A 13,085-nucleotide genomic window follows, 5' to 3' on the forward strand; every position below is an offset into this window, starting at 1 on the left:
AGCTGCCTCCACTGGAGATGTCAGAATCCATACCCAGGCTAAATGGAGGCCTCCGGAAAGCTGTAGGCCCGAGAAAGATTCGTGTCTGCAGAGAGCTGAGCTGAAGCTTCAAAGTACAGAGAAAGCTGCTGGAAATCGATCTGAACTGGTAACAATCACATAGGCAAGTTTAAAACACTTTCTGCATTAAATACTTCACATAAAACATGAACAACCCCTCTGAGGCCACATATCCTGCCCGTGGATGGGGTTTGTTAAAAAAATCACCTACCCGCCTGCCCGTTGGGCCCGGGCACCGAGGTGAAGATCACACGGGCTCCTCAAAATCGGCGTCGGTTGCCGAGTTAAGGGCCTTAACAAGGCCTTTCATTAATGGTGGGTGCGCATCGCACTTCATCGCGCGCCTGCCCAGCTAAACATCGCGATGGCGCGCGCGCTGACATGGGGACACTCATGCGACATGTTAGATGCCGACATGCAGGCTCCGCCTCCCCCACGTCCCCCATAAAACTCTGCCCGTAGTGTGTGTGAGATGTTTAACTTTGGTTGCTGCTTGTTGGATATCTTGTGTGACTCCCGTGAAGACATTGCATCTCGAGAAACCTAATGAGCTGTTCCAGATTTAATTTCACATTAATAGGAAAAGAATGTGAAAATATTGGGACCTTTAATTTTCAAATAAAAACGCAGTGGGTGAGAGACAATTTTAAGTGAAGTCACTTTATTTTAATTGTGATATTTCATTGTAGATGAACATTACAATAAACTCTATATAAACAGCATGCAGTGATGTCACAGCTGCTAAAGTCAACATAATATTCAGTCCTAACGTCTTTACTGAAGTTGCTACTAGGGCAGAACAACATGCGTGTAGCTTGGAACAGGATCGAATCCTTCACATGACAAAACTCACCAATTCACACAAAACACACACAAAGCTTTGTAGAATCACAGGAAGCACCAATAGGATTTGCCTAAAATGTTTCAAATGGAATGAATGAAATGCTTGTTGACAGACTGTGGATAAAGCAATTGAAGATGTATCAGACATTTCAATTCAGGACACAACAAAGGTTTGAGCTACAGTATAACCTTAACTCTTGTAAATTTAATGTGGTTAGCATATTTCTGTTCAGAGAAAAATGAAATCAGGATGGGAAATGGGAACAGCGTCACTGAAAGACAACAAGTAACTGGAAACAAATCACACAGACTAGTCTTATTAATAGATATATTGCAGTCTCATTTTTATATTGGCTTGGCAGTCTTGAACTACATTTTAAACTCTTCAATTTTTGATATTTACACTATTTTTGACAGTTTAATACTTTGCCATATTTATTAGCTTATTTCCCAAATGGGGTTTTAGCATTAGATTTGTTAAAATTACCACGCAGGTAATTCAAATGATACCAAACAATGAGCTTATTAAAAAATGTCTAATTATATTTGAGTAAAGATGGTGCTAGTCAATCCTAATCTTCAAATAAAATTCAATTGCATTTCACTGCTGGAACAATATCTGCCTTAGATTGTTGAAGTCAAGGTGCTGGACTAAAGTATATTTAAGGTCCTGGTAACCCTCCCAATCACCGGTGTTACTCTGTTAGAAGCGTCAAGTGGCCAAGTGACATCAGCAGATTGGGAAGAGTTTGAGCAATTTTCAGCCTTTGGGAGTCATTTTAACATAATTCATAAGTGGGATTCCCATGGGATTGCTTGGAAAGCTGGGCTTATACATCACCCAATATTGCTGTACACTGACTTCCGTGGGAAATACAGTTGGGTGGGATGTGAAACCAACGTATCCCCCACCCCCCCATCTTGTCAGTTTCCCAAAGAGCAGGTTAGGTTAAAATCACCCCACCCTGTCCTTCTTTATAATTGGTTGAAGTAGAATAGTTATTGCTTTTGTTTCTGCTTCATTCAGAAATATAATTATGTTGCACAAGAACTGCAACTTTACCAATCAGGACCTGTGCCTGGTCCTGGGCCACTGTGTCTGGTATAAACTGTTAACGTGCTTTGGTATTTTTGGAGCAATTATTTAAGACTGCCAAGCCTACTCTATGGCTTTCTCTGTTGAAATATGTGGAGTTTATCAGATGAAATTTGCTTTTTTCTCTTCATAGCAGTGTCTCGCTTTTATTCTACAGAAAGGCTGTGAGTGAAATAATCTCAAGAACACATCGACCATTCGGCAAGATGTTCAGACACAAGAACCCATACCTGAGATAAACTGGATCCTTTTCATTACAATCAACATCAACTTGGTGCCAAACTAGGAAACCTGGTAAATCATAATGATGAGCAATTTTTTCTTTGGTTTAATTTAAATTAAAAGACAGTATAAGTACCTGTTTTAAAGAAATCATATTTTAACTCTTCAATTTGAATGAAATATTTTCATTTGTTTTGTGAGAAAAATCTGTGACAAAGATTAAACTAGGGTCAGGAGAGGATAGGTGCTGCAGGGGGAGGGGAAGGAAGGGAGAGCGAAAGGGAGGAAGAGGGGACAGGGAAGGAAGAGGGTGAGAGAGAGGAGGGAAGGGTAAGGGATGGGGAAGGGGAGGGAGCAGAGGGTGAAAGGGGGTAGAATGGGAAGCAAGGGGAGGGAGGTGAAATCAAGGTGGATTGTTGTTTCTGTGCAAGAAGGAACAGAGAGAGAGGGCAGGGTGCGAGGAGGTGGGGAGCGGGTGGTGAAGGGAAGGGTGAGGAGACAAAGGGAGTGGGAGAGGGAGGGGAAAAGAGGAAGGATTGAAGGAGAGGGCAGATGGGAGAAGGGAAAGGGGAGGGTTAGGACCAGGAGGTGAGGGGAAGGGAGGGTGTGGAAGAGAGAGAGAGATGGAGGGGGAGAGAAAGGGAGAGAGGAGAGGGTAAGAGGGGGGAGGAGGTTGAAGGGAAGATTGAAAGAGAGAGGGAGGGGGAAGAGAAAGGGGGATGGGAGGGGGGAATGGCGTGAGAAGGAGTGGTGGAGGAAGGGAGGGGGGTGGTGCCTGGCATATGGGTTCAAAGTAAAGTGACAAGTCTGCAATTATTATTCAATATGGTGTCTTTACTCAAATATAAAATTCTGTCAATATTCTGACCTTTCTAGTGAATGATGATGCAGAGAAACTCGCAGTTCCTCAGGAAACCCAGTGTTTTGACTTTTCCCTAAGAAGTGTAACATATGGCTCCTTGTACCGTGCATAATTCCACTATGAATAGGACACGTATGGTTTAACTCCAAGGTCAGGCTGCACTCTGGATTTTACCTTCAACTCCACAGTGAACACAAGTCTCATTGGAGGGTTCTGGGAGAAATATGGCGTTTAATCGCAGTAAAATATGATCAAATACCAACAAGCTTTCCTTAGTTGGTAAAATGAATATTTTAACTAGTCATATTTTGTCAGCTGGTATATGGTATGAGGAAAATACAGTACTCAAGATATAGTGGTTTAAACTATTGAAACAAGTCATAATATTCATCAAATGACAATAATTCTGCACATTACCTGGAATTTCACAGTGATAATTTGCATGGGATAGTCCCATATCCAGCAATATGATCTATTCCTCATATCAACTTTAAATGGCTTAATTTTGTATATTTTTAACTATTTACAATTCTGACAGGTTTTAATACATATAGTGACAAACACCGGACACCAAATCTGTGACAAAGGATACACAATAACATCCTGTAAAAATAGCTGAGCTGCCAGTAATGGGGCCTGGCTGCATCATTCCACTTTACATCACAATTGGTTCTATTTTACACTAGGCATTTGGCTGTGGAAGAGAAGCACAGAGTCTGTGGGCTCCCGCACTTGCACAAAACTGAAAGTTTGCAACCTGAATTCTATAAGGTGAAGATGAATTGCAGCTGATGCGAATTATTCCAGGGGTTGGGTTTGAATTAGTTTTTACTTCCTGTGGCTGTAATACTGATTGACACAGTTAAGCTTCTGCTAATGGTGCAAATACTCTGAACACCATGATAGATTGTGGCATTCTTTGAAAAATATATAAGATAATTGTACAGCTTGAGATGCAAGATATTTTTTTACAGATTGAGTCACAGATTCTGTTTTGCATATCAAATACATAGATTCTGATTTACCACTTTAAACAACAACATGTTTGCAATTTGGGGGATGGAAAAGTTAATTGGTATCAACAAAGTTAATCGTGTCCGCACGAGATGCATCATAGAATGATACAGCACTGAAGAAGGCCATTCAGCCCATCACGCCAATACCATATGCTTAGTAACTGAGTCATCCAAGGTCACAACCTATGGAAGCAGGGCAGGGCGACAATTATGTAGTATTGTATATCGTATATAGTATAGATATTGTATATCATCTGATATTTCACAACCTTTTGATTCATTTTCAATGTACAGTTATCATTAAACATTTCTATACAGGATATATATCATGCTCTAATGCTTACATTCACAAAGTCTCTGTCCACTGGTTAACATCTTTACAGTGTTAGGTAACTGTGAAGAGTGTTTAGAAAATACAATTTGTGATTCCAACAGGTTTCTAATGTACAAATACATAATAAAATGCTAAAATCTGGAGCTGAAGTTATGCAATATTAGGGTACAAATATTTAACATGTTATCATCAGATTCTTTTGCTTTTTAGGGACATTAACCTGTTTAAAAGAAATAGGTCAAAGGCCCATCAACATAGCAGGCAAACGAATTTGATACAAATGTGTTAAGCTTCAGACCATTATATAACACAGCTTAATTTCCAGGTTTAAAACTCATTAATAAGTTCTATCCAAAACTGGGAAATTGCCATATGTTGATATTAATAGAGTAAGTGATGATTAATTTGAGTTCTAATGCTGGGTAAATTAGCTGTGCATTGTAGATATGACCCAGTGTTGTGACCTGATGCTTTATTTAACTAGTATAATGAACATCAAATATTGGTACCAATGCTGGCTGGAGCCCTGCAATGTCACATATCAATAAAAAGATACAAGTTTCCTCTTTTCACTATTAAATATCTAGATTTTATTTATTACTATAAACATGGCTTATCCGATTAGATTATTTCAAGACTGCTACACAAAGTTGTCCTGGATGTTCTGTTGCGAGGATGAAGATTCCATGCCACTACACAGGAAGGGTGAGCAGTCAAATCATAACTAGCTGGAATGACAATAATAAATTCTCATTTTATAATGAGAATGGTTTTACACTTAGCAACAAAGCCAGAACGTATTTTGCATATAATCAATTGTGTTACTTCTTGAACATATCTTGGAGAGGCCCTGGAAGATATTTTAAGACAGTGTCCAGAATACTTTCCTCTTCCTCCTCTTCATCTCCACAGCCGGCAGGAATTGCTTTCTTGGGCCGCGTCAAGCTCCCCTCTGCCTGGGCTTCCATTGCCGCCATTGCTTCTGCTTCCTTTTCCTCTTTCTTTTTTATCCCGTACTGTGAAAACACAACAAAGCATCAATATCAAGTCATTGAGTCACTGATTTATTAATAACGTGGCAGAGGAACTGAGAGCATCCCTCAGACTCCATGGGGGTAAGTAGCCATGTTTTGTACAGTGCACACATATGTACAAAGATGATATGGTAGTTGGGTGTTCTTATTCATTAGGCAGCAATGCCTTAGTTTTCCTAGGCTTCAGTGTTAATGGAAAGTGCTAACAGAATTGGCAAAATGTACCACCCCTGCTCACATCAAAGCTGTTATTGTCATATTGTTGTTGTACTTTAATTTTAGGAAATGAGCCTTGGCAATCACTCAGAGGCAGGACAGGACTTACAGGAGGACCCAGAGCAATCAGCCTATTTCAAACACCTCCAGGAATGACAGTAGATATAACTCATGACTGAAACCACAGCAACGTCTCCTGGTAAAAGCAGGCTTAACAATGCAAATTGTGTAAAATCAATCCCAGTTCCTTGGACACATTGAAAGTTTTACAGCACAGAGGAGGCCATTCAGCCTATCCTATCTGTGCCAGCCAAAAACAAGATATCCTATCTAAGCCCACCTTCCACATCCTGGTCCATAGTCATGAGGTACAGACCTTATTTTTTTTTATTTGTTCATGGGATGTGAGTGTCGCTGGCTGGGCCAGCATTTATTGCCCATCCCTTACTGCCCTTGTTTAGAGGGCATTTTAAGGGTCAACCACATTGCTGTGGGTCTAGAGTCACATGTAGGTCAAACCAGGTAAGGACGGCAGATTTGCTTCCCTAAAGGGCATTAGTGAACCAGATGGGTTTTTACGACAATTGGCAATGGTTTTGTGGTCATCATCAGATTTTTAATTCCAGATTTTTATTGAAATCAAATTCCACCGTCTGCCATGGTAGGATTCGAACCCAGGTCCTCAGAGCATTAACCACAAAAACAGAAAATGCTGGAAAAGCTCAGCAGGTCTGACAGCATCTGTGGAGAGAGAAACAGAGTTAACGTTTCGAGACTGTATGACTCTTACAGACTCGAAACGTTAACTCTGTGTTTCTCTCTCTGCAGATGCTGTCAGACCTGCTGAGCTTTTCCAGCATTTTCTGTTTTTGTTTCAGATTTCCAGCATCCGCGGTATTTACCCTGGGTCTCAGGATTACCAGTCCAGTGACAATACCACTGTAGTGCATATCCAAATATACAGTTTTTAAACGTGAATTGGGTTTCTGCCTCAACCACCCTTTTTCATGCACTGAGTTCCCAACCCCCCAGCTCCAACTGGGTGAATAAAAATCCTCCCAACTCCCCTCGAATCATTGCACCAATTCCTTTAAATCTCTGCCCCTGGTTATTGACCTCTCTGCTAAGGGAAAAATGTTCTTCCCACCCACTCTATTCAGGCCTTTTAACTAAATTTCCCCTCGGCTTCCTGTGTTCCATAGAAAATAAATTCAGCTTGTCCAATCGTACCTTATAACCAAAATTCTTCATTCCTGACAACAACCTTGTGAATCTCCTCTCTACCTCTCCTAGTGTGATCACACCCTTCCTGTAATGTGGTGACTAGAACTGTACCGTACACAGTAATCTATCTGCTGTCTAACTAGTGGTTTATACAGTTACTTTCAGCACTATGGTCCCCAGGTGTGATTGACAGGGGAAATTACCCAATCATCTCCATCCTGGTTGGGACTGTGGGATCACTAGATACAACTTTTAATTTATCACAGAAAGTTGACATTCAAATTTTGGTTCCAAAAATAATCTCAAAATATAAGATGCATTGTCGGCCTGTGAGGTATCAGAATGACCCTTTCTGCAGTGATGTGAACATACAAACATAGGAATTAGGAGCAGGAATAGGCCATTCTGCCCCTCGAGCTTCCGTAGTGCTGGTGTCCAAAGGGTCCTGTGTGTCTTGATAAACAATCCTCTGCGTTTTCCTTCATGTAAATTCCTGCTAGTGCCGCAATCAACTTTAGTTCTCTGCGGGGTATGTCTTGTCCCACCGGCAGGACAGACCCAGCAGAGGTGGTAGCACAGTGGTATACAGTCGGGAAGGAGTTGCCCTGGGGGTCCTCAACATCGACTCTGGACCCCATGAAGTTTCATGGCATCAGGTTAAACATGGACAAGGAAACCTCCTGCTGATTACCACGTACTGCCCTACCTCAGCTGATGAATCTGTGCTCCTCCATGTTGAACATCACTTGGAGGAAGCACTGAAGCAAGGGCACAAAATGTACTTGGGTTGGGGGAGTTCAATGTCCATCGCCCAAGGGTGGCTCGATAACATCAATACTGACTGAGTCCTGAAGGACATAGCTGCTAGACTGGGTCTGCGGCATGGGGTGATGGAACCAACAAGAGAGAAAAACCTACTTGACCTCATCCTCACCAACCTGCCTGTTGCAGATGCATCTGACAATGAAAGTACTGGTAGAAGGGACTACTGCACTGTCCTTGTGGAGATGATGTCCCACCTTCACACCGAGATACCCTCATCCTGTTGTATAGCACTACTGCCATGCTAAATGGGATAGATTTTGAACAGATCTAGCAACTCAAGACTGGACATCCATGAGGCGCTGTGGGCCATCAGCAGCAGCAGAATTGTACTCAAACACAAACTGTAACCTCACGGCCCAGCATATCCCCCACTTTACCATTACCATCAAGCCAGGGGACCAACCCTGGGTCAATGAAGAGTGTGGGAGGGCATGCCAGGAGCAGCACCAGGCATACCTAAAAATGAGGTGTCAACCTGCTGAAGTTACATGCTTCACAGGCCTGATAGTGGAAGCAGCATGCAGTGGACAGAATTAAGCAATCCCATGACCAGTGGATCAGATCAAAGCACCACATCCAGTCATGAATGGTGATGGAAAATTAAACAACTAACTGGAGGAGGAGGCTCCACAAACATCCCCACCATCAATGATGGGGGAGACCAGCACATCAGTGCAAAGGACAAGGCTAAAGCATTTGCAAACGATCTTCAGCCAATTGCCAAGTGGATGTTCTGTCTTGGCTTCCTCCTGAGATTCCCAGCATCATGAGTGACAGTCTTCAGCCAATTCAATTCACTCCATGTGATATTCCTTCACTGTCGATGGTCAAAATCCTGGAACTCCCTCCCTAACAGCACTGTGGGTGTACCTACACCACATGGACTGCAGTGGTTCAAGAAGGCAGCTCACCACCACCTTCTCAAGGGCAACTAGGGATGGGCAATGAATGCTGGTCTAGCCAGCGATGCCCACAATCCATGAATGAACATTAAAAAACAATTCATGTAATTATACACCTGTAACTATGTAATAACTATGTAATTCGTAATTATATTTATGCTAAGACCAATACAAATTGTAAAAATATGTGAAATGTGAATGGATGTTTAGGTAAAATTGAATCAAAATGAAAGTGTGAAGTCACATTAGCAAGAGAAATGCGACTAATCTGAGTTTGTTAGGCAGTATACAGGAATTTATTTTCCAATGCTGGCGTTACCCTCTGTGGTTTCTGCCTCACTTGGACAATGTCTTAGGGCAGTACATCCTAGACCTACCATAAGGAATCTGTGCACTGATGGATGAAACTACGACACATCAACATGATTTACACAACACCATAATAGTGTCAATACACTGATCCTGCACTCCTCGCCAGACGCAGTGACCAGAAATGAGTGCAGGTTTTAGAGCCTAACCATCTCTAGTGTAATAAGACGGTGCCATTTCAGAATGCAATATACATCTTGCTCTGAATATGAGATTGTTCAGAGTCCCAGCATCACCTGCTGTTCTATCTAATGTATAATAGATCATAATGAATAAAGATCACTAGTAAAAACATTGTTAGATTTGCATCACACTAACTCAGATACAGCAAGTGCACTTTAATATTTTTGTGTGATTAATTCCTTTTGTTTTTAGTATCTGGTAATATCGGAGGAGTGTGCAATTCCTGACTGCTGCCGCAAGCTACTTGGTAGATGAATGTTGCATTTTCACTGCATTCAGTCAGTGCCCACTCTACATTTGGGATGGCATTATCATGCTGGTGTTTAATTTATTTCAATTAAAATGTTATGGCAATTATATGAATAATTAGATAAAAACTCAATTTTTAATCAAGTGTCATGTTCAGGTTCTTGTGAAATGTAAAAGATTTCTATTTCATTTCCAGCCATTCTATGTTTTGTCTTATCTGACAAGATGATTAAGATCCCAGATTGAGTAGCAGTAATTATGATGCCATTATCAATCTACCTCCCAGAGCTGATGCCTCTATTCAGACCACAGGATAAATGCTCGGATATTCTGTTCCCAGGGCACAATCTTACCTGGCCCACAGAAGTAGGTTTGAAGCAAGGTGAGAATTCCAAGAATCACACAAAAGGTCAGCTCCCTGACACAGTCTCACTGCCAAGGGGTCTTTCTGGAGCTGGATGTACCCGCCTGACAGCAGCAGGTAACCCATTAGGGCCACTTGAGAGGCTAATTGGGGGTAAGATGCTGCCGAAATCTTCCCGATGCCAAATGGGCCCAGTGCAGAGGCTGAAGTGAGGCAGGTACCTGAAGGTGGCCTAACAGCAGCAAGCCAGGGTGGGGGTAATTGGGGGAGAGGAGGGTCGGTGATGGCCACTGACAGATCCTCTAAACCTCTCCATTCCACCAGCTGTCTTCAGTTGGACGTGAATGGGGAGGCTGCCTCTGGCAAGGTTATGTAGATGGGCAGCACACAGATATGATCGGGGTCAGGATCCGGACATTGATCCTAAACCTGAGAGTTTTCTCAGAAGATTGCTCCCCAGGTACGCAGCCCCACCCCACCTGAAATCAGGTGGGAAGTCTCTAAAAATTGACCCTTTTTATTCTCCTTAAACTTGTGCTTTCACATGTCCCCTGTACCCACCTGTCTCCTGAATGTGGAGATCTGTTTAAGTCTGGCTCGAGCAGCATCACTTCTTACAAGCGGAATCAGAGCCACAGGCAAATCTTCTCATTTGAGGGGGGAATTGCTCTGGTCCCTGTGCTCAGCAATACCTTCAGTAAGCACTCTTAATGCAATTCTTTCTTCCTGATGTCCACACATACACATATACCTACACCACTCACACAGGCGCACCCACACACACATACCCACACACTCAGACCCACACACTATACACAACAACACACTTACACCACACACTCACACCTGCACACTCATATACAACAAATACCCACACAAATATCCACACACTCAGACCCAAACACACACAAAGATTCACACACTCACCCACACGCATACATTCATACACAACCACAAACACATGACTTACACATAAACAACCGCGCGCACACACACACACACACACACTCATAATCCCACTCATCTAAACCACACATACACCCATAACCACATTCACACCCACATACACCACACTATATGCACACACACCTTATCCATAAAGACTCACACTCACACACACACAACCATATATACGTATTCTCACATTTACACAACTCTCCCACATGTACCCACTCAAAACCCACTCAAATCCACACTCAAACACACATACACCGCTCATAAACATATTCACATCAACACCCTGACACTCACATCTATATACACACCCCCATACACCCAGCCACAAACACACTCTCTCTCTCACACACACATACACCCACAAGCCACACACACACGCACATCATACACCCCCTCACATTTACACAACTCTCCCACACACACACAACCATATCCAAACACTAACATGTGCTGCCAACACATCTTGTTCCAATGGAACAATTGAAGGAAAAGATAAAAATATGTAAGAATCAAAATAATGAAGTAAAATACTAAAAGTAAGCAGTCAGAACTATAAATAAATTTACAGCCTATTCTCCTGGTGACTTAAAAACCTTTCCACATGGCAAATTGAAAGGAAAGTAGCAAAATAAAGGAACAGTGGGTGCATGGGTATGAAATGAACTAAGGGACAGTGAGCACAGAGCAATGATGAATGGTTAGTTTTCACACTGGTGGAAAGTGTGCAGAGCTGACTTTGATGGGGCGAGAACGGAGCTGGGCCAGATAGACTGGAGTGAAAGATTGGCAGGAAAAACTGTAGCTGAACAATGGGCTACCTTCAAAAAAGAATTGGTTCAGGCACAGTCAAGGTATATTCCATCGAGAGGGAAAGGTAGGGCAAACAAATCCAGAGCTCCCTGGATGAAAAAGGAGATAGAAATTAAGATGAAGAAGAAAAAGTGTGCTTATGACAGGTGTGAGCTAGAAAATACAATTGAGAACCAAGAGGAATACAGAAGGTTCAGAGGGGAGATGAAAAAGCATATTAGAGAAGCAAAGAGGGATTATGAGAAAAGACTGGCAGCCAATATAAAGGGGAATCCCAAAGTCTTCTATAGGCATATAAATAGTAAAAAGGCAATAAAAGGAGGAGTAGGGCTGATTAGGGACTTAAAAGAGAATTTCAACATGGACGAAGGGGCCATGGCTGAGGTATTAAATGAATACTTTGCATCCGTCTTTACCAAGGAGATAGATGCTACCCAGGCCATGGTGACAGACGAGGACACTCTGTCACTAGAAGGGTTCAAAATTGATAAGGAGGAAGTGTTGAATATACTGTTGTACTTAAAGTTGACAAGGCACCGGGAACGGATGAGATGCATCCAAGGATATGGAAGGATCCATAATTCTTCAGTCTTTCCTAGACTCAGGGGAGGTGCCAGAGGACTGGGAAATTGCAAACATTACACCCTTGTTCAAAAAAGGTTGTAAGGATAAGCCCAGCAATTACAGACCAGTCAGTTTAACTTCAGTGGTGGGCAAGATTCTAGAAACAATTATTCGGGATAGAATTTGTAGTGACATGGAAAAATATGGGTTGATAAGGAAGAGCCACCATGGATTTCTAAAGGGGAAATTGTGTTTAACTAACTTGTTGGAGTTTTTTGAAGAGGTAACAGAAAAGGTCGATGAGGGTAATGCTGTTGATGTGATGTACATGGACTTTCAAAAGGCATTTGACACAGTGTCACACAACAGACTTGTGAGAAAAGTTATTGCTCATGGAATAAAAGGGACAGTAGCAACGTGGATACAAAATTGGCTGAAAAATAGGAAGCAGAGAGTAATGGTCAGTGGATATTTTTCAGGCTGGAGAAAGGTTTGTAGTGGAGTTTCCCAGGGGTCGGGAATTGGGACCTTTGCTTTTCCTGAGATATATATTAATGATCTAGATCTTGGTGTGCAGGGGACAATTTCAAAGTTTGTGGATGATACGAAGCTTGGGAGTATTGTGAACTGCAAGTAGGATGGTGTGGAACTTCAAGAGGACATAGACAAGTTGGTGGAATGGGCAGATAGGTGGCAGATGAAGTTCAATGTGGAGAGGTGTGAGGTGATTAATTTTGACAGGAAGAACATTGAGAGACAATATAAAGTAAGGGGTACAATTCTTAATGGTGTGCTGGACAGAGGGACCTGGGTGTATGTGTGCATAGACCATTGAAGGTGGCAGGACAGGTGGAGAGAGCAGTTAATAAAGCATATAGTATCCTGGGCTTTATTAATAGGGGCATAGAGTACAAGAGCAAAGAGGTTATGCTGAATTTATATAAGACACTCGTTA

The 13,085-nt window shown here is 42.1% G+C and overlaps 1 protein-coding gene across 2 annotated transcripts in view; it reads right to left on the reverse strand.

Moving 5' to 3' along the window:
• Window positions 1-3,040: 3,040 nt before the first annotated feature.
• cplx1 (complexin 1) overlaps window positions 3,041-13,085 on the reverse strand; it is a 214,669-nt gene continuing 204,624 nt past the window's right edge. For both annotated transcript variants that reach the window (XM_078541551.1, XM_078541461.1), the window contains exon 4: window positions 3,041-5,449. In XM_078541551.1, coding sequence (XP_078397677.1) covers window positions 5,255-5,449 — 195 coding nt within the window. In that variant the 3' untranslated portion in view covers window positions 3,041-5,254. The remainder of the gene's footprint in view (window positions 5,450-13,085) is intronic.

The sequence above is a fragment of the Cetorhinus maximus genome, chromosome 1 (genome assembly GCF_964194155.1).
Source record: "Cetorhinus maximus chromosome 1, sCetMax3.hap1.1, whole genome shotgun sequence".
NCBI classification, from domain to species: Eukaryota; Metazoa; Chordata; class Chondrichthyes; order Lamniformes; family Cetorhinidae; genus Cetorhinus; species Cetorhinus maximus.